Source organism: Sycon ciliatum, chromosome 6 (genome assembly GCF_964019385.1).
Source record: "Sycon ciliatum chromosome 6, ocSycCili1.1, whole genome shotgun sequence".
NCBI classification, from domain to species: Eukaryota; Metazoa; Porifera; class Calcarea; order Leucosolenida; family Sycettidae; genus Sycon; species Sycon ciliatum.
Window position 1 is genome coordinate 35263735 of NC_088648.1, and position 23558 is coordinate 35287292.

Below are 23558 nucleotides of genomic sequence, written 5' to 3' on the forward strand. Positions count from 1 at the left end.
AATCTGTTTCCACGAAACGAGTACGAGCCGAAAGAATACTTCGTTCCGCATTCGATTCGTGGCTAACGCGAAAGGTCCCTAGTGTTATAATCTTGAATACTACGTGTAGTTTTTGCACGTGTAGTTCGTAGTTCATTGCACAGTTTTTTTATTATTATCACGGCAGTTGTGGGATATTACCATTTGCATAGGTGTTTATTCTCACTATGCTTCCCTTTAATATTACCTTTTTGAATGTTCTATTCATTTATACAACGGAGTTTCCCGAGAAGTGCTGTGCAAACACTAGGTGGAAGCAATGTTTTTTGTTCATCATTTATAACCTTATTTTACCTTCCATGTTTTTCACCGAATTCGTGTCCACGCTTGTTTAACACAATCTAAGGCTCTCTGATCTGTCGGTTTGGCTCGTGCTTTTGATCGCAATTCGATTGATTCCCGACGCTTTTGAACTTAGAAGAATAATTAATGATGTACATTTAACTTCATGAACTAAGACCTCCTTAGAATGATAAACAAAGAAGAGACCGACCAAACCCCTGAAGTCCACCTTCATCACATGACCTGGATGTCTAGCTGTACATATGTTGTCATGAAATAAAACTCGAAGTTCCACGTCACTAAAACGAGATTCAACATTCAAAATTAGCGGAACACAATTTGTTTGTTTAGGCCGGCAAATTATTGTGGTTCCTGCTATACTTCTTAGTGGGACACTTACTTCCTGTCAGCAGTGGCTCTCGCAACATAAAAATCAGTTCGACAAAATAATTTTTATTTAGGAACAGCGAAACAAAATGAATACACATGCACAAGTACATATAACATGTACGGGTCTAATCCAACCGAAACAAAAACAAGAACATATTGAACAATAGACAACATCACGACAAACAGACAGCAACACGACAAACAGTTGGAATTAGCCACATGACGACCTAACAAACCAATGACGGAATTGCCATCGGCTCTTTGCCAGCAGTTAATCCTCGGCGTTGAATACTGCCGGAAGCAACAGAGGTTCAGGGAGAGGTGGCTGCTCATCAACCTGTCAATGAGTGTGTTCCTCGTGTTGCGGTGCTAGGTATGGTTGTTGAGGTGGCTGCATTTGTTCTGTAGTGATGATTGCTTCATGTTGATGTGTTCACGCATGTTGTTGATGTAGTGATTGCCGCTGTCCGTTGTGGGCATGTCATGGCTCCGAAATACGGCCCTGCGTCGGCTATTACAGTTTACTGGGCCGGCTTATCTTCTGCAGGGAGAAACAGAAAAGATGTTGGAGGAACAACAATATAATAAATTATATGTACTGTTGAGATACCGAATTCAAATAAATCAATACCATACCATACCATGGATACATGGATGCAGCTAATGGGGTCGCTTTCGGCACTTGTGCCAGTGGTTGTGAGACTTACCCACTCACCCCCACCGTTAGGCGCTGCATCTGCCGCTAGGGTTTATCGGGTGTTAGCGGCCGTCGTGAGTTCCCTTCGGGAACGGATACGATAATTTACTTTACGATAATTTACTTATACCATACCATACCATCAAATTGGTGAGCGTAAATACATAGAAACTACAAAACCTGGGAATCAGAGGGACTTTAGTGTTTTGTGTGCTAGAATTATAAGTTACCTTAGTCATAACAAGTGACGTATAGGTCATTTTCTCTTCACAAATTAATAGATAACAAGAGGACAAGAATATTCCAGACATTCGAGGCCATTACGGATTTAAAACAAATCAACCTTCAATTCTTCCGAACCTACCTTTCGGGTGGAAATACCAACAACGATCTCCGAATTTGCAGCCTTTTTTCGTGTAAAAAAACGAGAAAAAAAATATTATTTCAAATTGGTGAGCATAAAATACATAGAAAATACAAAACCTGGGAATCAGATGGACTCTGTTTTGTGAGCTAGAATTCAATAACTATTATAAGTTACCTTAGTCATAACAAGTGATGTATAGGTCCTTTTTCTCTTTACATATTATTAGTTACATATAATTATAAAAGATAGGTTAACAAGAATATTCCAGACATTCGACGGCATAAAGGTTTTAAAACAAATCAACCTTCAGTTCTTCCGAACCTACCTCTGGGGTGGATATACCAACAACGATTGCCGTATTTGCATCCTGTTTTGATGTAAAAAAACTGCCAAAGAATTCTACGGAGATGCTTTCATAGGACCATGATGTACGATACCGTATGAACAAATGATGTACAATACCGTATATAAACACATTACGATACCACATAATTATTTTACATTGCCAAGCCTCTTGTATGGGCAAAATTAATAATAAACCGATACAATCATTTCATTGCATTCCCAACTCATCACAACCACGCGCTCTTCAGCCGAACCATACAGACACCAGCAAGGACACTTCCGTTGAGAGATAATGTTGCTCCACGCCTCTAGACAGCTGTTTCGCTTCCTGTTGGAGCTCATCAGTAAAGGATGATAATGATGATAATGGAGGAATGATCATTCTTATACACCAGAAATGGCGCAAGTGCGCGCTTTCCACATATATCAATGGCATATGCAAGCTGCTAAAATGGTAAAGTGTGAGAACAGCGATAAATAATCATAGTACGCGCTCATTGGTGGAGAAACACACCATGCAAACAAGCGACGAAAATCTTACTCGGAATACTGATGCCAATGGAAATATATATTTAGTTCCGATACATTCATGTCACAAAAAAACAAAAGATGACCAAAATGACAAAGTAATAATTATTGTTTGCGTTCCGGCTCTCCGCCTTCTCCACAGAAACACATGCCCATAATATCAAAAATGGGCAACGCCAGCTTCTGCAACAACAACCTCAGCAGAGACAGGGTCAGCAGTGAGGTGAGCTGTGAATGTGCTGCAAGCCCCACGGAGGCACATCATCTCAGTGACACTTGCACGCAATAATGCGAAGCTCAAACGGCAGCGGAGGTTGGCCATCACGTTGCTGTAGGGCTCGGCGGTCTTCTCAGCTAGCAGACTAGCAATTCTCTTGTAGAATGCAGTGGCGCATCTGCTCATGCCCCCAGTGGTGGACAGGACGGCTGAGACGAAGGAGGCATGTTCGATATTGCGCACCCGCTGCTCATATGCCCTCTTCTTCTCCCTCTCATGTTTGACATAGCAAGCGGCAATCGAGTAGGAGCGATTCGAGGACGCATGTGGGTTGAACACCCGAACATCCACAATGGTGCGCTCGAATCGCCCACCTCAAATGCCACTTGCTGCCACATCTAGCCGGGCTTGGTCATCGGTGTTGGCAGACCGGTACCGTAGCTGTTTCCCTGTCAGTGGTTGAAAGTGGGGCTCCACAGCAACTTGATGGGCGACCTGCTTCAATGCCCTGGTGGTTAGGTCCCGGATCTCATTATGCCGGAGGGTTTGGAAGCCCCTCAAGGAATCCGACAGGGCATGGGATACGGAGAATTCCTTCCCGTATTGACAGGATGTCGGAAGTCGGGGAGGTAGCCAGTTGTACCGCAGGCACATAGCGTCGCGAAACTCTCCTTTCGTGGGGTTGAAGGGGTGACAGCGAAGAAGCGTGAAGCGTTAAGCGTGTGTTCCTAGTTGGAACAATCAACTTCATGACTATTACCGCCGAAGTCGCAACTTCTAAGTTCGTTTTGTTGTCCCTCACGCGGACGTGCGACTGGTTGTCGGAGGTGACAGCGTTGCGAATAGCTATACTGGCTCTCAACGTCTGTTTATCACAACTCCATGAGCGACTTGACTCCCGCTGCTACCTGGAGCTTCACGAGGTGTTTGTCGCTCTGGAAACAAAGCGTGTCTGTAAGTTTGTATCCATGGTGATGGTTGGGCCTGGAGAGCAGTATATAATTGATTGATTTTTATTTCACGGATCCTCCAGAGGCAAATAGATGCCTATCGAAGGGAGTCTCCTATATAAGTATGGAAAATGAGAAAGTATGTTCGTAAGGGAGAAGAGGTAGAAGATACATTAGAATATAGAGTACAGAAGAAGTAAATTCAGTACTTCGGGTAGTACATTGCATGCTAATCATAATGAGAATTAGAAAAGCAGCATTGCGGACTACTATAACTGACATATACACAAACTATTGAAACTATCATAGATGTGGTTAGCCTAGACACAAAAGTCAGGAATACCTTTCAAAGAAAACATAGATTGCGAATGATACCGACGAACAGCAATACTAAATTTCGCTGTTGTAGAGAGTGAACGAATATCTTCAGGAAGTTTATTCCAGGCAACACTCAAAGAAAAAAGGGTTGATTTACGAAAGAAGGTGCCAGCTTTAGGAAGAATTATGGATGAAGGGTGACGACTGCTTTGGGAAGAGGGTAGCTGGAAGTGAGACAACAAGGAGGGGTATTGGTAGAATACATGGTGGAAATAGACAAGGCCAAGAATCTGCCGTCGCCATGCTAACGATTCCCAAGAGGACAGAACATTGAGGTCTTCTTTGGAAGTCGTCCAGTCAGGCCGACGCTTGAGTTTACTATTTAAGTATGCTCTAGCAGCAGTAGCCTGCAGTTTATCAAGGGTTGTGGACATGGTGGCTGAAACGGAAAACATCCAAACGGGAACAGCATATTCAAGGAGGGGACGAACATAACATTTATACAAAAGGTTCACAGCAGGAAAAGGAAGGAAGTTGGACATGTGGTTTAAAAGAAAAACCCGACCTCGAAATTTGCTGGTAATGTGTTGAATATGGGGGGACAGATTGAGTGAAGGAGTGAGGATGATGCCCAGATGGCGGTGGGAAGAGGGCTGGGTCAGTAACGTACCGGCCATGGTGACGGTCCTGGGATCAGGTGGGTTTGATTTAGGTCTGCAAAAGGGAACATGGACACATTTGTTAGCATTGAAAACTGCTTCAGCTTTATGGGACCAGTTCACACATCTATCAAGGTCTAGTTGCAGGGAGGCAGTGTGCGCGGCGGGTACGACAGTAGGCGGAGAAACGCAGACCATGTTGGAATCATCCGCAAACAGAGTCAGATCGCTGGATTGGGGAATGCTGGGAAGGGAGTTGATAGAAAGGTTGAATAATAGAGAGCCTAGGTGGGAGCCTTGTGGCACACCAGCGGTGAGCGACATATGGGTTGATAAGGAGGTTCCGACCCGCACAGACATCGATCGGCCTTCCAGGAAGTCCATCAGCCACGCGAATGAGTCAGGTGCACACCAACCGGACAGACATGAGGCTAGGAGGCGATGGCTGGTACGATCAAATGCCTTCGAGAAATCGAGAAAGACGGCATCACACTGGGCCCGGTTATCAAATGCAGAGCTGACAGTTGATGTGATATGCACAAGTTGGTCAACCGTGCTTCGGTGGTGGCATATAAGTGGTGCTTTTTCGGCACAATCTTCCTCAGCCTACTCAAGCTCAACTGATGAGGGGTGAATTCCCCGAAACACCGTGTATTGAGCAGGGAGTGGTGCTTTCTTGCAGGTTTGCCGAGTGGAAGGGGCGACGTGTTCCTTGTGTGCTCCGAATGGCAGTCGTGAGTCAGTCAAGTGCCAAGTTCGGCAAGAAGCGTGTCTTCCTACAGTCTGTTTCAAAAAGATTAGCAATCAAGTTTGGAAAAAGTATGAAGATAAGGGAAATTTGGACAACAAAGTACATAAAATGGCTTGTTAGGGCACGGCAAATTGTTCTGTGAAGGTTTCGGAACAATTGGACCAACCGTTAAGGAGTTAGAATTTCGGCCAGGTTTCTGGCCTTTTCCCATTGTTTATAATTTACCATGGAAGCTAGTATCGATTTGTGATCAAAACCAACGATTTATCCCTTCCTTTTTGGCCTTTTGGTTATGAATACTGTCTGCTGACCATGAAGTAGTTGTGAGTTCAAATCCCAACAAATCTTCAAGTAACATTTTTCTTCATTTTTTCATTGTTTTGGTGATCACGCTTGTACAAGACAAAGATTTAGGTGGCTGCCCCAAACGACTTGTTGTTGGAGCTTGCATTTCCTGCCGAACTGACTGACACTTGACTGGCTCACGCCATGTGAAGTTGTGAATACACACAACGCTGAAACCGCGTGAGTGAACACGGAAGTCATTGCGCTGTAGCTACGTGTTGTTGAATACACCGGTACATCGATCGATCGATTTCTGTTTGAGAATTATTTTTATAGTATTTGAAGATTGCCAATTATTTATTTGAATTTAGGAGTCATCGCCGTCTTCTACTAGCTTTCACAGGCGTCTGCTTTTCTCAAAATGTCGTCGAAGTCACACGGATAGGTTTGCCACATCAAGGTCTTGGGAATGAGTCTGTGTCGATGCCGTTTTCGTCACAACGTGAGAGTAAATTGCATCCGCGGCAGCTCATAGAATCTATTTGGTCACAAAACGAATTGGGACGCATCCCGCTCCGGTCAAAATTTATCACACTTTCGACATGTCCTCGACCAGCTCCTCTCTGACTCCATATCGATACGAGGAAGAACTCGTTTGTTGTAAACCAGACGAACATGTACGAGTAGTAGTAGCCGACGTCAGTGAGTTGTCATTTTTCATGCTTTCGCGCGGAATATTTCTTCGCGTTCACAGTGAGTTTTTCCGGGCAGCGCTTGAGCGCTCATACGGTAAGACGGCAAACTCCCCGGGCTATCGCCAGGATTGCTAATCTTTTTGAAACTGACTATAGTTGAAACAATCAACTTTACTGTAACTCGATACTATAATATACAGTCAGAAAGTGCAACAACTAGGCACAAATCCGACAGAGTACTGAGACATTCGATGTCCTGACACCTACCTTAAACACATCTCCATAGCGCTAACCGACAGTACCCTTAGTACTCTGTCAGTTTTGTGCCTTGTTATTGCACTTTCTGACTGTATCTTTTATAGTATCTGGTAATAGTGGTGGAGAGTTACTCCTAACTCGTTTCCATATGTCCTTTTCTTTTCTACTTTTATTACTGGCTTAATACCCATGTTTAAAATTATTAGTCCTTTTTCTTTCTTGTAGATTATTATTATTGAAGGCATTGAAGGCAAAACCAGGTCCTTTTTGAAAAGGAGCATAAAAAGGCGTTCGAAAACCAAGGGTGATTGCCCCATGAAGCTGTTTAATACACACCCCCTATTGTCGATTTGGAATAATATTTTAGCAGCCACTATGGGACATGTCCCAAACGTGCAGCGTTTGCTTGTGAATTTGGTATTCCTTTCGTATCATTATTGTCTTGTACTTCCACAATGCTCCCAGTCCACATCATGAAAATGATCTGAGTTCTTTTTTCTATACGAATATCTGTTCTTTGGACCTTTTTGGTGAAGGCTATAAAAGCATAATTGGCTGTTTTCTCCAGCATCCTGCCAATACCCGCTCGAGCATAATCTGGTCATTTCCTGAAAATAATGCGGTTAACCCTAGGGAAGGGGATTGCAGGGTCAAGTATCAAAAGTAATATTTTGGTTCAAGAAAAGGGCACAAATATTGCACCATTATAACTGAACGGTAAGGGAAAGAAGAAAGAAAACCCAAATCGTAACAAAAAAGTACTAGAAAATGTTTAGGCGACAAGTTGTGGACATGGTGGACGTGAAAAAGAAAAATGTCGCATAAGCCAGCAGTTTACAAATGCCTAAAGGCAGTTGCATAGATCTTTCGAATAGTCTTCATTGGAAACGCATATCTCTCGCTTCCAATCGACTGGCCACCGAGGCACCACGGTAGCGATTCGGTAGGCAAAGTACTGATACACTACAGAGTACACATCCACCAACCCGAAACAAACAGCAATGGAAAATATGAGGGTACACACAGTGGCACCTGGTCGCCAAGTGAAATCTATGACACAAGGAAATCTTTCCAATAAGAAAGAGAAGTCGCCACATCCAGAGGTCTCTTTGTAGGGTTGTGTTCCCAGTAAAAAATCCACTAGACACTGTTCAGTAGTGCATGTAGTCAGTTGTCAATATCGTGGATCTATACGAAAGAAAATCCCATTCATATTGTCTGAGTACGAGGTCCGGGCTCAGGGCTCCAGTCACTTTTACATCAATGATCGCACCAAAAACTGTCGGTGGCGCAAGGAGAAGCTTGTCGTTTGGAGTGACAAGTGATCATCGCTGGTTTTCCTTCTCAGCGTCAGCGATACACTTTGCTCTGCAGCGCTGGGAGTATTGTTGGATTAGAAATTGATGAGGATACATCCCAGAGGGGCGAGCTTTACTGCGCATATATGACTTTGCCCCCATTTAAGCATGTTCGAGTGGAAAAATTCAAAACAGTGTTTTTCAAGAAAACCCAAAAAAGAAGATGGGCGACATCTCCTCAGCGTAAGAAGAAGTGTTCTACTATCTGCCGGTTTATAGTTTTTGCCAATTGACGACGTTGCTGGCTGTTTTGCCAGCGCTTGTAAATTGGCTAATTTCAAGACGATCGTTTGTGGCGTCAGGGGGTGATGGCCTTGGTCTTCTGGGATCCTGGCGTGACTAAACGGTACGGATCAAGGAACTCTTCTAAGGTGAGGCAATGTTGGCTTGATGGAGTTTTAATCTTAGCTTGTTCCTATACGCTGTGGCGTGACTCGTTTGTAGACCCTTATATAGAGCAAATTTTAGGCCACTTTTGAGGGGTATGCAAGTTTCAAGGCTCACTTCAGAAGCTCCAAGGGCCACACTGACTCACGCTGCTATCTGGTGTCCACGAGGTGCTTGTCGCGCTGAAAATGGAGCATGTCTGTGTATCCCTGGTGATGTTTGTGCCTGGAGAGCATTATATAAGTGGTGCTCTTCACTAGTCTTCAGGCACAATATTCCTTCAGCCTACTCAAGCTCAATTGATGAGGGGTGAATTCCCCGAACTACTGTGTATTGAGCAGGCAGTGGTGCTTTCTTGCAGGTTTGGCGATTGGACGGTTTGATGGACTTCTCGTGTGCTCTGGCTGGCAGTCGTGAGTCAGTCAGGTGAGAATTCTTCAAGTCGGCAGGAAAACCGCGAGGTCCCATGTATGGAGCGACACACTCTTCCTCTACTATCGTGTACACGAGGTGTTTGCTGCGCTGGAAACGGAGCGTCTCTGTACGTTTGTATCTTTGTTGACGCTTGTGCCTGGGTAGCACTATATGGGCGGTGCTCTTCGGGCACAATCTTCGACAGCCTACTCAAGATCTGCTGCATGATGAGGGGTGAATTCCCCGAAACACTGTGTATTGAGCAGGGAATGGTGCTTTCTTGCAGGTTTGCCGAGTGGACGGGTCGATGGACTTCTTGTGTGCTTTGGACGGCAGTCGTGAGTCAGTAAAGTGAGAATTCCAGTCGACAGGAAAACAACAAGCTCCCATGTAGGGAGCAACACACTCTTCCCTATCCTTTATGTCAAAAATTAATCACTGGCGCTCGTTCTAACTTTATCCTTGCACACCTGATAAGCCGTCCTTATCTATACAGTGAAACGATTTTCCAACAAGGTGACAGCCATATAGTTCGTAACAGAGCACAAGGCTGACAAGGATATCTAGATATTAAACATCTGACAAATAGCTCTAACACATCTACAAAGAGTTTTCTCGGTAACTATACTAGCATACAGTTATACTTCAACTTTCGAGCTTTGTAAAACAAGTTGACAGTTGCAGCGAAGTGATCGTTTTTGGAGTTGTGGAGTGAAAATTAATAGTTTGTCAAGTTTAAACAGGCATTGGTACATTCAGCGCATTGTGACGCGCATTGGTTTGGACGAAGAATGACGTGGGAGAGAGGCGTGCGTGCGGGATCCGTTCTGACAACGGCAGAGCGCACGAATCTTGGTGAAATCGTAGACCCACACCCATAATAGTATCCTTCTGTCCCATACGCTTTGCACTTACAGTGTTAGTGATTATTGAACTACGAATACAAGCTGGTACGAATACAAGCTGGTACGAATACAAGCTGGTACGAATACAAGCTGGTACGAATACAAGTTGGTACGAATACAAGCTGACTAAGGTACGCGAATCTAAGAAGCAAACTGTCTATGCGACTCTAGTGTAAAAGCAGTAAGGGAAATCGAAAATCGTTGGAAGCAAATGTCGAAGCTTATGAGCAGCACAGTACCGGAAGGTTTATTTTCTTTGGCCTTGTACTCATAGTTTCCGTTACTCAATCGCTAACTTGCAGAATGGATCGCTTCTTGACAGCATTTATATTGCTCCTACTGGCGGCCTGCAGTACCGAGGCTGTAATGCAATTCACTTGCTCCCAAGTAGAGAAGGTGAGTCGCATTGATTGCGAAGTCGAAAACTGGAGCACGGCCCGGAATTTGACGCAAGCCGGACTATTCGTGAACTTGACATTACCTAGCAATGAGTTCACAGTCCAGGTACGCTTTTGGTGCAGCGGTGGTTTCACGCAGAATGTCCTGTTCGTACCATACCATGCCTTTTATCATTGCATCGGTGCTTTCGACGAAAACGGGCGGCATTATGTTAAGAAATCGTCAGATTTGCTAAAAGATGAAGCAAGAATTCATGCATGCTACAGACACGTTTCCGGTTCCATTGTCTGGCACTTTAAGTATGCTGGACGATTAGAAGATAACCATTACGTAATCGGGACTGTAGCGGACTCAAGAACGTTCCAACCAAGCGCAGTCTACTCGCCGATTGGAGGGCAATGCAGCAAAGGATTAAAGGCACATATTCAACTAAATTGGCAAATTCCACCAATAACTATGGGTACAACGGTGACAAGCAATATGTCAGATACAACGAAGACAACAAACACGTCAGTCACGCCGATCACGTCTTGTGCCAGTCAAGTAATGCCACGATTGTATTTGATCTTTGCAGCCGTATTCATGGTTATTGGGTGTTTGGTTTAGTCTTTTAAACGCTAACTCGCAGCACATTATCACTAGACGCGAATGTATTCACCGCTGGCTTGTGTTTACGTATTGACTTTGTTATATTGATATTATTATTGTTCCTGTTTTAGGGCTTGCACACACTGACTAGCAGCACTTTTCACTGCACGCAAGAGCATTCACCTCTGACTTGTGTTGACGTTTTGACTTTATCATATTGCTATATTATAGTGTTCGTCTTAGGGATTGCAATGGCTGACTAGCAGCACTTCTCGTTCTGCTGACTTGTGTTCATGTATTGACTGCATTATTGGGCAATAAAAATAAGTTTCGTCTCTGATTCAAATGTGCTCGTCACTCCACATGTTACTCTAATTTATACATGTATTGAGACCCACCATTGCGGTGGATAGATTTCATTCGGCTAGACCTGAAGGCAGCGGATCTCTCCGTGCGCTCTCCTAGCTTCAGGAAACTAACTTGGCTTGACACTGTTGACAGATGGGTCGACTCTGCTTCTGTCCACAGACTCGGGGAAGATGCGAGCTACGTGTATTATTAGTATCATTAGTGCAATAAAGAGTATAATAGATGCAGGCATGGCCAGACAACAACGAGTGCATGGAATTGTAAAGTATTTTTATGTTATTCAAAATCGATTTTCATCAGTGAATAGTATCGGAACTGAGGGTAATGTGTACAAAAATAGAACATTAATTTTTATAACAGCATAATGGACCGTATGCGTGTTAAAACAAAATGGCCTCACGATTTTATTGAAAGTAGTATAGTTGGTGGTACGAGTGTTCAAACCCATTTGAACTTCATACTGTTCGTCTTCTTTTTGACATGCTCTCTTTCCATCGTCCTTAGCTTTTGTTTGTTGTGAGGCACACCGTGTACGGCTGCCATGTATTGTACAAATAAAACTCATGCAGTAGTGGACTCTACAGTGATGAATCTCAGCATTTATGCTGCAAAAGACACAGGAAATGTGACTGGTGTCTGTACACTCAGTGACTGGACGCCAACACCCCAGTCTCCACCTCTCTCTCTCTCTCATTCCTTCTGCCGTCCACATGTATCAAAGGAGGCGAAATCGCCTGTTTGTGGTGCGACGTTAAATAATCTTCTACAACAACAACAACTACAGTCTTCTCCTGCAGGATCTGTTTGGCATTGACATCATGCAGTAGGTCGGCATTGACCTGGTTTGGCAGCTATCGTAATAGTATCTGCCTGGTTGGATGCAGCAGGTTGGCGTTTGCTCGTCATCCAGTCCGGAATTTTCTTGTAACCCACGGTGGAGTACGCGCAGGGTTTGTGATCATCCCTGTTCACTTCAACATTATCAAACACAACGTTCCCTTTGTCACTCGTCTTATCTTAAGTACTGAATTTGCTGACAATATTGCACCACACTTGTCACAACCTACCGCCACTGCTGGCGGTGGCGACTGGTTCGTTAATGGCGGTGACCAGGCTGACTGACTACCTTCGAGACAGCGGCCTCGTTGTCAACCCCGCGACAGCCTAAAGGTTGATTTTATCGATCCAGCCTCAGCGCCATGTTGACGATGCCCTAGTGACTGTGTGTCATGGATTGCTTTGCCATCAGTGGTCATTGCCGTCCGCCTTGGTGCAGCCCTCAACAACTGGCTCAGTCCATGGGAGTCTCAAGTGGACAAAGTTGTTGCCAAAGTAGCTCAGAGGATTGGTGCATCGTGGTGTAGGTGAGCACGTAACTAGGACTTCCCAGCGCGTATTTGTCCAGGTTGCGATACTATGTGACATGCTGTACTGCACATTCTTTTCAGCACTGCAAGGACGGCAGCTGTACCGACTTCTGGGGCCGCGTACATGCAGGCCGCCTGTTGCCAGTGCAGCGTTCTGGAACGTTCCTTCCTTCTGAGATCCGTGGAATATTAACTTTCTTTGCTTCAAAGCAAGTTGCTTACCTTTCTGTTGTGCTCCCAGTGTCCTTACAACAATAACCTACAGAAATGTTTTATTTTTCTTTCCATTCCCCAACCAATGAATACTACAATGTCGATTCTATTTCTGAATACTTTAGTGTGTGCCCGCGCACGCACGTGTGTGTGTGTGTATACCTCACTCGCCCCTCGACGTTCTGTTCCCCATTACTGGAACACTGCCTGTTCTTTCAGGACCTGCCATCATCTGCGGATGGGCATTCAATGATTGTATTGTGTGTGTGTGTTTCATTCAGAATCAGATCCGCTGTCGTTGCTATAAGAGAAAATCTGTGGGTTCATATCCAATGCCTTTGTAGATTTGCGTGCTTTTCTCGCCACGGGCGCATACATGGGACATTGTGTGTGTGTGTGTGTGTGCGTGCGTCTGTGTGTATAGGGATATTGTCTGTATCGGCTTTTGGTACTAATGTTCAGGTCTGTGCTTGCATGTGTGAACATGAAATTGTTCGGTTCTGTGCATGCTATTGCTATGTTGTATATTATTGTATGTATGTGTGCATTTCCACGAACAGTGTAGATGAGCGTGAGAGCATTCATCCCTGAGCAACCACTTCCCCTTGGGCTTACGAGAGTTTTTTCTGCGTACCTCTCAGTTTTGTTTGTTTCTTTCTGATACTGTATTGTTACCGGCACCTGTACCTCGATGTGTTCCTCTATCTGCAGTCGCCTTTATCCTTCGGTCAAGTTAACAATTATTGTGCTCCATTTATCGTGCGAATCAAAATGAACAATAATAACACAAGTCATGCTAGAGTGACGACATGTGCGTGTAGTAGGGTTGATGCGATGGGACGTTATTATTAGGTGGAACAGATCACACATTGGGCAGATTGATTGGGCATCATTGATTGTGCTCAGTCTACACAGTGAACATAATAATTATCTCCAGTGACAGAATGTAGCGGCTAGCCTCCAATAGGTAGCTGGCTGGCACTAGTCGCTACTGCTTGTTTGACAGGTGCCGCCAGAACCCCTGTTGTGTCATGATAGATGCACATGCCCTATTCTGGGGCATACTGAGGTACTTTGATTTTGTTGACTGCATGTAGACAGCATCCAATAGTACTCGTAGACCTTGGCTCATTGTAGGTCAACCACCATCGCATGGATCGATCGGTGACTATGCACTTGGAGGTTGGAATAGCCCGCGCTGAAGAGAGCTTGCCATGGCCCAGGGAGTGAACTCGCTTACTCGACTATCCCGGTTTTAGTTAACCAGCATGAGTGGTGCAATTTGTCCATACCATGTTGCGAGCTCACAGTTGTTTGGGCAGGTTTTGATCTGCACCACGAAACAAAGCGAAATAACGGCGTGACTGTAGAGCAAGGAAGCGACGAGACGGCACTTCCAGGACGAGACAGGCAGTAGAGATGTGTTCACAGCACGAGAAACCTCTCAAACCCTGCCGGTACTCCACAGTTACAAGAAAATGTCCGACTGGACGACGCGCCAATGCAAACCTGCTACATCCACCCAGGCAGATATCTGCCAAACCAGGCCAATGTCGACCCACTGAATACCGGTAATTCAATGTCAAACAGATCCTGCAGGAGAAGACTGGGATGATATTGGCGTCCAGTGTACGGACACCTGTCACATTTCCTGCGTCTTTTGCAGCATACAGGATAGACTCATCACTATAAAGTCCACTACTTTGTGGCTTTTATTTGTAGAATACATGACAGGAGTATTCAGTAGGCTGGGCGTGGACGTCCAAGGATATCCATTGCGACGCGCATCACAAGCGACTTACAGAGGAGGAACATCGACTTGAAGCGCAGCAGTCAGCTGGGGAATGTGAGGGCCATCGCTCTGGACAAGCCTACATGGAGAAATCTGGCCGACAACCCATGATCTGGCGTCACAGGTCATCAGTGCGCCATGTTAATAATTATCTTGATAATGGAATTTGATCATAGGAGATAGGACAGAAGCGGAACGTATAATTATACCCACATAATTATATTATTACGCGTGCTGTGGTATTATTATTATTATTAGAGGCAAAAATTAGAGCAAGACTTACAATTTTTCATCAAATGCCTGTAGACGGAATAGTTTTTCGAATCAAACTTCAGCTCACGCTCAAACTCCCGGTCATCAGCGTCAAGAAGAAAAAAACATGTTAAGAAAAAATTGGAGGCGTATCCGATTTCGAAAGAAAAGGTGTAAGCACCGACGCAATTCACACAGTCAAGCAAGCAAATTTCATAACCCAACGTTTTCGTTCCCTTCCCATCATGTGTAAGTACAGCGAATAATGGGAAAATGTCAAAAGGCAGAAATTTGAGGAGCTACAGCAAAGGTATAGATCGAGAACCTCACGCTATACGTGTGGAAAAAAATTAAAATCAGCAGAACAGGTCCATAACAGGGTGAATGTGAAGAAATGACTACAACATAATGTAAACATCAGTGTGGAGAAGCATTCCTGACACTTTCACGAGTATTAGTGCCAAACAACTGAAGTGACAAAACATTTTCCTTCTGAACACATAATTCGGGGGACAACTTACGGATATATAACGCTATGTTTTAGGCATTTCTCCACTTTCACCCTGTTTAAGACCTGTTCTGCTGAATTTTATTATTTCTCCACACATATAGAGTGAGGTTCTCGATCTATGCTTTTGACATTTTCCATTATTCCCTGTATTTGGCTATGATGGAAAGGGAGCGAAAACATATTACTCAGCAATTGTCCGCTCACCACAGTTACCCACACATTGCCGCCACATTATGATCACAGTGGCTATCACAGTTTAATGCTAAATATAGCTATATTTACTGGATGTACCAGTGTTTTCTCACCTGTATATTGATCGCGTACCTGGGAATTATAATCTTGTCATTCACGTGATGCTATTTTTGCGATCGGTTGTTACTTTGGCGTGATTTTAACCTTCGGAAACCGCCAATAACCTGGGGTATGGTATTCGAAAGTGTGCCCGTGCTTGAAACGCAACTCAGAAAAACGAAACCATCCAGGTCCCACCCTACCCCTTGCAATGAATATGGATTGGCATGTGCACGAGTTGTGGTAGCCGCAGAATGCATTGCATTTGCAACTTCTGGACACTAAAATCGTACTCACTCATTTTACCAGTTTCGTGTGACAATGCTCACTCCGTCACCTAAGTAACCGTGACCTGGATACGCAAAACGAAACAAAATCATTCGATACCAACAGTTACAGTGCCAAATTTAATTTTGGGGATTCCCCGGGGTAAAAGACAAGGGAGTGAGGCGGCAGGGGGATCGCGTGGAAGGTTCATGTTTAGGATAGATGATGGTTGTTATTTATCCGGCGACGCGTCCGGCGACTTGGATGGACGTTGACGTAGATACTCTCGAGCGAGCTTCATATTCGGGATATCCGGTATCTCTAGGATACTTTCACGAACATGTGAAGCAGTCGCCTTGTTCAACCTAGCATAGAGCAATGCGATGGACAAAACTTGGCTTACGTTGTCAGGAAGAGCTATTCCATTATTGCAAGGGTTAGGTTGTTGAACGTTCCAACGATGGGCCAGTAATATCTCATTGCGTAAGTCAGGATTCATTTCGGCCATCGACTCCCACCAGTGAATATCACCTTGCAGCTTTATGCGCATTGCTCCTTCACCTTCGTCAGCGGTATCAGAAAATACTACCTGAAGTGCTTCGACCAACTGAGGGTGGAGCGTCATGGCGCTCAAAGCCTCGTCATGACATTCGGGCTCAGTGTACTCTCTGCCCAGCCAAAGTGGTGTCACAACACGGGAAGTCATATCACGCAGATCTAACGCCAACGCAATTCTATTCTGATGTATCGTTGCCTGATCGTTGGCAGGCGGCAGTATTGAGGAGTGGCCGAAGTCAGCTAGCTTTAGTAAACCAGTGGTTAGATCAATCAGCATATTATCAAACTTTACATCCTCATACACTACGTCGTTTGCGTGAATATAGGACAACCCATCGTACATCTGAGCCGCCATCTCCAACTTGACATATTCGGGCAGTCTGGTTCCTAAACCTCTAAGCTCGATCCATTCCTCTAGATTCATATCAAATTTCTCCAGGACAATACAAGTTACTCTAGCTGCCCCCTTTACATCAACAACAATATCCAACATTTTTGTAACATTGTTGTGTCCACCTGCTTTCTTCAGCCTTTCCATGATATCACACTCTTCCTCATGTTTGGAATGATGGCTGTTAGGAATTTTGATCGCAATAGCGCGTTGGTCTCTTGTGCGCTTAGCCAACACGACCTTCCCATATCCGCCTCGGCCCAGCTCGGTAAGATTTGACTCATAACATTCACCTTCTTGAACACTTTCAAACTTTACTTCCTTCTTTGGTGACCAATCCGGACGTCCAGCACATCTTGCGGCCATTGCGTCCAAATATCAGTGTTCAGTAGCTGCGCTGAAGACCGTACAGGAAATGCGCACCACAGAACAGGTCCTGTGCAGAACGGTTAAGTTTATACTTGCTAGGCCCATTGACAAACGTGCCGTTGGTTGTACGGCTAGCCATGCAAAATTTCTACAATCAGTGGTGTAGTAAAACATTTTGTACGGGTAAAATGAATTGTACACTATCATACAAACAAACTCATTAATTTATGTTTACTATCCGTCTTGTCATATCTGCTATAATGTAAAATGCAATTAGGTGGAATATTCTGACTTGCCGCGGATGGGATGTGTCGCAGGTTGTACGAAATGCATCAGGTCGGGTCAAATGTGGCACAATAAGAAAAGAGAAACATTCTTACTTCCTTATCTGTTTGGAATGCACAATTAAAATGGAGCGCTTTACTTTCTAACTTGTCGACCTGTCCCTCATCGCCGTCGTACTGTTTGTCTCCTTCCCGCGCCTTTTGTTCTCGCCTTCCTCTGATGGATGTATCCGTATCTCCACTGGTCTGCCCGTTATTCTGGCAGCTGAGCTGTTTGTTTCCCATTTTTATTTTTCTCTCTGATGGATGATGTATTGAGGCAAAAAATATAGGTTGTTTGCTGAATACTGTTGCATCGCATCGTCACCACTGCTTCGCAAACCCGCATTCAGCTGCAGTGCTGTTTAGTTCCATGTTGGTAATTTGTTTCCTTCTGTACTGTTCACTTCTATCTCTGTTATCCTCCATTCTCTCTTTGAGTGAGGGTGTATGATTCATAACTATCAAACATTTCAGACCTTGTCTGGAAGAGTTCTTTGGAAGGGTCTTTTATAATTATAAAAATAAAAAGATGCATCTCCCCCTCTTTGAACACAGAACCCACTCCGTCCTGATTGACCTTTCAAATGGCCATTACTCAGTAGCCGGCATCCATTTTACATTTTTTTTTACTAGAGCCACGTAAACCCGTCATGTCTGAGCCATGAATAAGGGGAGTGGTGGCGTGGTCTGGGGTGCTCTGCCGACCTTGGGTGTCGACTTCATCACAACCAGGCGCGCCAAAAGCAGAGAGAGAAAGAGAGGGAGAGACATATATATATATACACACAACAACAAGGTTGTCAATTTCATAATGCTAAAAGCTTTTCACCCATTTTCATCAGTAGATACATGGGAATGAGCAAGAAAAAAAAAAAATATATATATATACGTTATGCAGAGCTCACTGACTTGTCAGTTTGAGCACTCTGGCAAGGTACGTTCGGGCCTGATAGGAAATTTTTATTTCCATTGCTATCAGGTTCGGCCTCATTTTCTCTGTGCTGCGCTGACGAGTCCACAAAGGACGAAACAGTTCTGTCCGCAGATTGAGTATTTCGCTCCTGCTCTTGTAGCAGTTGAGCACTCTTGCGTGGGGTAGTGCCTTTGCTGTTTGCGTTATGCAGAGCTCACTGACTTGTCAGTTTGAGCACTCTGGCAAGGTACGTTCGGGCCTGATAGGAAATTTTTATTTCCATTGCTATCAGGTTCGGCCTCATTTTCTCTGTGCTGCGCTGACGAGTCCACAAAGGACGAAACAGTTCTGTCCGCAGATTGAGTATTTCGCTCCTGCTCTTGTAGCAGTTGAGCACTCTTGCGTGGGGTAGTGCCTTTGCTGTTTGCGTTATGCAGAGCTCACTGACTTGTCAGTTTGAGCACTCTGGCAAGGTACGTTCGGGCCTGATAGGAAATTTTTATTTCCATTGCTATCAGGTTCGGCCTCATTTTCTCTGTGCTGCGCTGACGAGTCCACAAAGGACGAAACAGTTCTGTCCGCAGATTGAGTATATATATATATATATATTAACTGGTTTGAGGGAAAGAGACAAACGGGAAAAGTCTGAAGAAAAAATTGACTGTCACCATATATATATATATATATATATATAGAGAGAGAGAGAGAGAGAGAGAGAGAGAGAGAGAGAGAGAGAGAGAGAGAGAGCGGGGAGGGTTGAGGAGCAAGAGAACTAAACAAAGTATAATAAACAGAATGAGAGAGAGAGGGAGAAAGAGCGAGCGGGGAGGGTTGGGGGCAAGAAAGGGGGAGAGAACTAAATAAAGTATAATTATGTAATGCGTAAGGGGTGCACATTCAAGGTGGGCACGGAGGTACCGAAAGACAGACACTTTGAAACATTACAGCCGTTTCCGGTCAGGTGGCTGGCTGAGGACGGCGGGTGGCAGGGCATTCCATACAGGGACAGCACAGGCGGGGAAAGCTCTACGTCAACTTTCCAGGCTATTGACAGGTAGCCCGGTCTCAAGCTGGTACTTATGCATGTCGAGACGGACGAGAGAGAGACGAGTGGGTCGAACATGGCCTGGTCGGGGGCTTGAGAGGGAGGCAAGAGCTGACGAAGTGGGCTGGTAGGATTGGAGCACAGTAGCTTGTAAATGTAGGTACACGCAGCTACCATGCGCCGGATAGACAGGCTTTGCAGCATTGCGCGGGGGCCAATCCAGTGGAGGGCTGAGCGTTGCGTCTGGTCAAGTCGCTGCAAGTGACAATCTGCTGCGCCCATCCAGACCAATGGGCAGTACTCCATTACTGGGAGTACAAACCCACGTACACTGTAGCTCGGCTGCGAGATACATCCAGGAGCGGCGAGGCCTTCCGCAGGAGCCCGAGACGCTGGCGTGCTCTGATGGCGATGGTACGGAGGTGGTTGCGGTGGGAAAGTTGGCTGTCCAAGGTTACCGCAAGAAGCTTGGGGTTACTCTCTCCATTCAGGGGGACACCCGCAAACTGTACTGCTGGGAGGTCCCAGGTGATGGTCAATAGTCATGGCCTGGGACTTGGCTGGATCGAACGCAATTCTCCAGCTGGTGCCCCAATTCACAAGGGCATCGAGAGCATTTTTGCAGGACTGTCGAGCTGTGGTCAATGGTATCCATGGTTGACAGGCACTGAAACAGCGTTGTGTCGTCGGCATAAGCGGCCAGATCTACACCTGGTGGAAAGTGATTATAGGCATCGTTCGTGTAGAGGAGGAACAGTGTCGGTCCCAAAAAGCTACCTTGCGGAACACTGGCTCTGATGCGGTGTGAGCTGGACGACTGCCACCAACGACAACACTCAGGCGCCTGTCCAGCAGGTAGTCCCCCAACCATGCAAGGAGCATGCCGGATACACCGTACTGCTGGATTTTACATCTATATTAAATCCTTTTCTTGCACATAGCCTGCACCATAGATTGCACCACCGCACTACTTCGCAATTCACCTACCCCGAATTCAACACATTCGTACATTATGGTTCCTCCCAAACTTGTGAGCCACCTACAACACGCATAAGAACGCCTAATAACAAGCCACTCAGCTTTAGCAAACCTACCCCATACGAGACTTCAAAAGCAAACATCTCTTCCGTATGTGCGTGATCACGTTTTTCAGCATAATATACAGCCCAAGTGCGCCCAGCCGACATAATATTCATTACCACGGCTTCTAATTCAGCAATCAGCTAAACTTTGATTTCTCTTTGATTTACGTTCTTGTAGTTCTTTTTCTCGTATTGGCCAAAGGCCGTCGTGAGAATAACAAATTTCAAACAACAAAACTCTCTCTCTCTCTCTCTCTCTCTCTCTGCCATGTATAGAGGTCTGGCAGGACCTTACGGCTGAATCAAGGCCGAGTGTGTACGGCCAAGGGCGCAGGCCAAGGCACGTAGCGCGGAGGCCTGCGCTGAACGGGCCGTGAGCATGCGCAGCCGGTAGGCACCGTACGAACCTGGCACAGCTGCGATTGGCTGGAAGAGGTCACGCGAACGAGCTTTATTGTCCTCGATAAAGGCCTAGGCCTTCATCGCTCAATCAAGGATACCACGTGATGGTCACTCATTGGCCACGGCCATGGAAACGGTACGCTAAAAACCTGAACGTGAGAATAAAGAATTCAAAAAAACAACAACACAGCCAGAACTGCATAGATAAGGCAGATAAACATAGTAATATATATGTGAAATCCGATAGGAGGGAACAAGGAGTAGTAGCAAGAGTATATTAAAAAAGGAATAGAGAACAGTAGAAATAGTAGAACCTTGCTGTGCCTGTAATATTCTGGTTTTAGTAGTATTGCCTTCCAGCTACTCAGTCAGCTTACGTATGTATACATGCATGGAACTATTTCCGTTTGTATACGTTAGCTGAAAAATACCTGTGTTCGAGTCTGGATACGACAGGGTATGCACAGTGTAACTGAACGAACGTAGTTTGTAGTCGGTGCGGGGTATAAAAGGTCTGGATGGACCTAGAAAAATTGTTGTGTAAGGACCCTCTGCTCTTCGAGTTGGTCACGTGGTGGAACTGTTTTTTTCAAGATGGAAGGACAACGGCAGCCATCGCATGTCCCACTTTGCCGTAATTTTAACACCCGGCGAGGTTGCAAGTTCGGGAAGAGATGTCGGTTTTATCATCCGAGAGGTACGTATGACTTGCCCTACTAATTTAATTGACCTTGAGGGGGGGGGGAGAGGGATGTGCTAATGTCAAATAATCATCAATCTCGATTGCTGATAACCGAGTGCGGAAGCGAATACAAATTATAAACTAATTTTAGATCGCAAAAATCCACGCCAAAGAGAATTCCACTGAACCTTTCAATGGAGTACATACACATATCAAGAGGCATAATTAAAAATATTGATACTGTGAGGGCTCATTCTAAATCATTTGTTGGTTGCAACTTTCATTATTATCACTTTAATGCATTTGCAGATTTCAGAGAAAGGCGGGACAGGCCATGTATAGTAGACCCGGCAGCGGAGATGGCGTTGCATCCGGCCCCTCGTCCACAGTTCCCGGAGACCGAAGAACAGTTAACCGTTGCGAGTTCCGACAGTCCCAACAACAAAGGTACAAGTGAACGAGAATTGATCACCACGGATGAAGAGCGATTACGAAGGCTGCATGACGCAATTCGCACGGGACGTAAGATTAGATGGCACGCTAGAGATACCGGGCCCGAGAGTTAGGACGAGGGTAAGTGCGAGCATTGTACACATGCTGATGTCGTTGTTGATCCCTTTCAGTCTGCAATGTTTAATTTTAAGCATTTGATGTGAAATCCTACGTGCCGTCATATGTATGATGAAACCTTTTTTTGTTTTTTTGTACTTCAGTATTTATTCTGAATCCATACGCTTGAATCGTATCTCGACAGTTACGTTTGCGACTTCTGATGAGATCGTTTTACAATTGTCATTTCAGTACTAAGGGTTTTGTCTCCTCCCCTATTATATCCAGGAGACGATTATGAGCCAAAGGCCAAGAGAGCCCTAACTGTGCAGCCTCGCTGCGATAATACACTGCAGCAAAACCCAGCGAGTAATCAACCACAGCAGCAGGACACACAACAAGTGCATGCACCGGAAACACTACAGCAGGAGCCAGAACCGACAGATCTAACGCATCTGCATGATCTATACATCCAGCAACAGCAGTATCCATTTAGGTTCGGCTTCCCCCCACCAGTACCGGCGTGGCACGTGATCAGCTACGAAGAGCCCATGGATGAGTCATGATAACCAGGTGTCAAGAGTATTGTCTTTATAGTGCTATCTCTTCTGGTTTTTTTGTCCATATAAATGGGGTTATGGACCCTTCAGCACGTCGTGCGCGAGAAGCTTCATTTTGTTAAGTATTGTGAAGTATTGACTGAAAAAAATAAGTTTTTGTTCTTCTCTAATCGCGATAGCGTGTTGTTTGTGTGGGTATTCTACGGTGGCATTACCTGGGTTTTTCGTCGCGACTGCGTAAAAACATTCACGCTTCGCATTTTCCGCGTCCGCATGAATGTCACAACCCTCTTGGGTGAAGGCGCAGATGCAGGTCCTTAGCCGTAGGAGGTGAGTAAATCACACCCGCCACAAAGTGATCAAATTCGGAAAACAGTCAAATAATCAAACTCCTTCCTTCATATCCAAGTTTGTAAGCGAATATTAAATTTAAACAAGTCTTTCATCGATATAGAATTCAACTAAAACCGAAGCCATGTATAGTAGAGTCGGTCGAAATAGTGGCGTTACCACCAGCCCCTCGCACGGACTTCCCAGAGACGGTAGGGGTAAATCGACCGTTGCAAATTCAGAAAGTCTCGTCAACAATACAGGTACATTGCATAGCGAATTGATCATGACGGATTAAATACGAATACGAAGGCTGTATCACGGAATTCGCGCCAGTCGAACGCTAATGTGGCACGCTAGAGATGCGGGGACAGAGAGTGAGAGCGATGGTAAGTGCGAGCATTGTATTCATTCTGATGTCTTCGTTGAAGCCCGCCATTCTGCATTGTGCAAGCTA

The 23558-nt window shown here is 45.1% G+C and overlaps 1 protein-coding gene and 1 long non-coding RNA gene across 2 annotated transcripts; one reads left to right on the forward strand and one right to left on the reverse strand.

The window, feature by feature from the left end:
• Positions 1-16126: 16126 nt before the first annotated feature.
• On the reverse strand, positions 16127-17209 carry LOC135820279 (uncharacterized). Its single transcript, XM_065333595.1, has one exon. The coding sequence runs from the start codon at positions 17207-17209 to the stop codon at positions 16127-16129; it is 1083 nt and encodes a 360-aa protein (XP_065189667.1).
• Positions 17210-21529: 4320 nt separating this feature from the next.
• On the forward strand, positions 21530-22928 carry LOC135818993 (uncharacterized). The gene is made up of 3 exons (XR_010553854.1): positions 21530-21677; positions 21972-22235; positions 22500-22928. It is a non-coding gene; the product is annotated as an uncharacterized LOC135818993 (long non-coding RNA).
• Positions 22929-23558: the final 630 nt, after the last annotated feature.

What these genes read in the sequence shown, in the direction of transcription:
- LOC135820279 (XM_065333595.1), bottom strand. Translation starts at nt 17,209, where the DNA reads ATGGCCGCAAGATGTGCTGGACGTCCGGATTGGTCACCAAAGAAGGAA.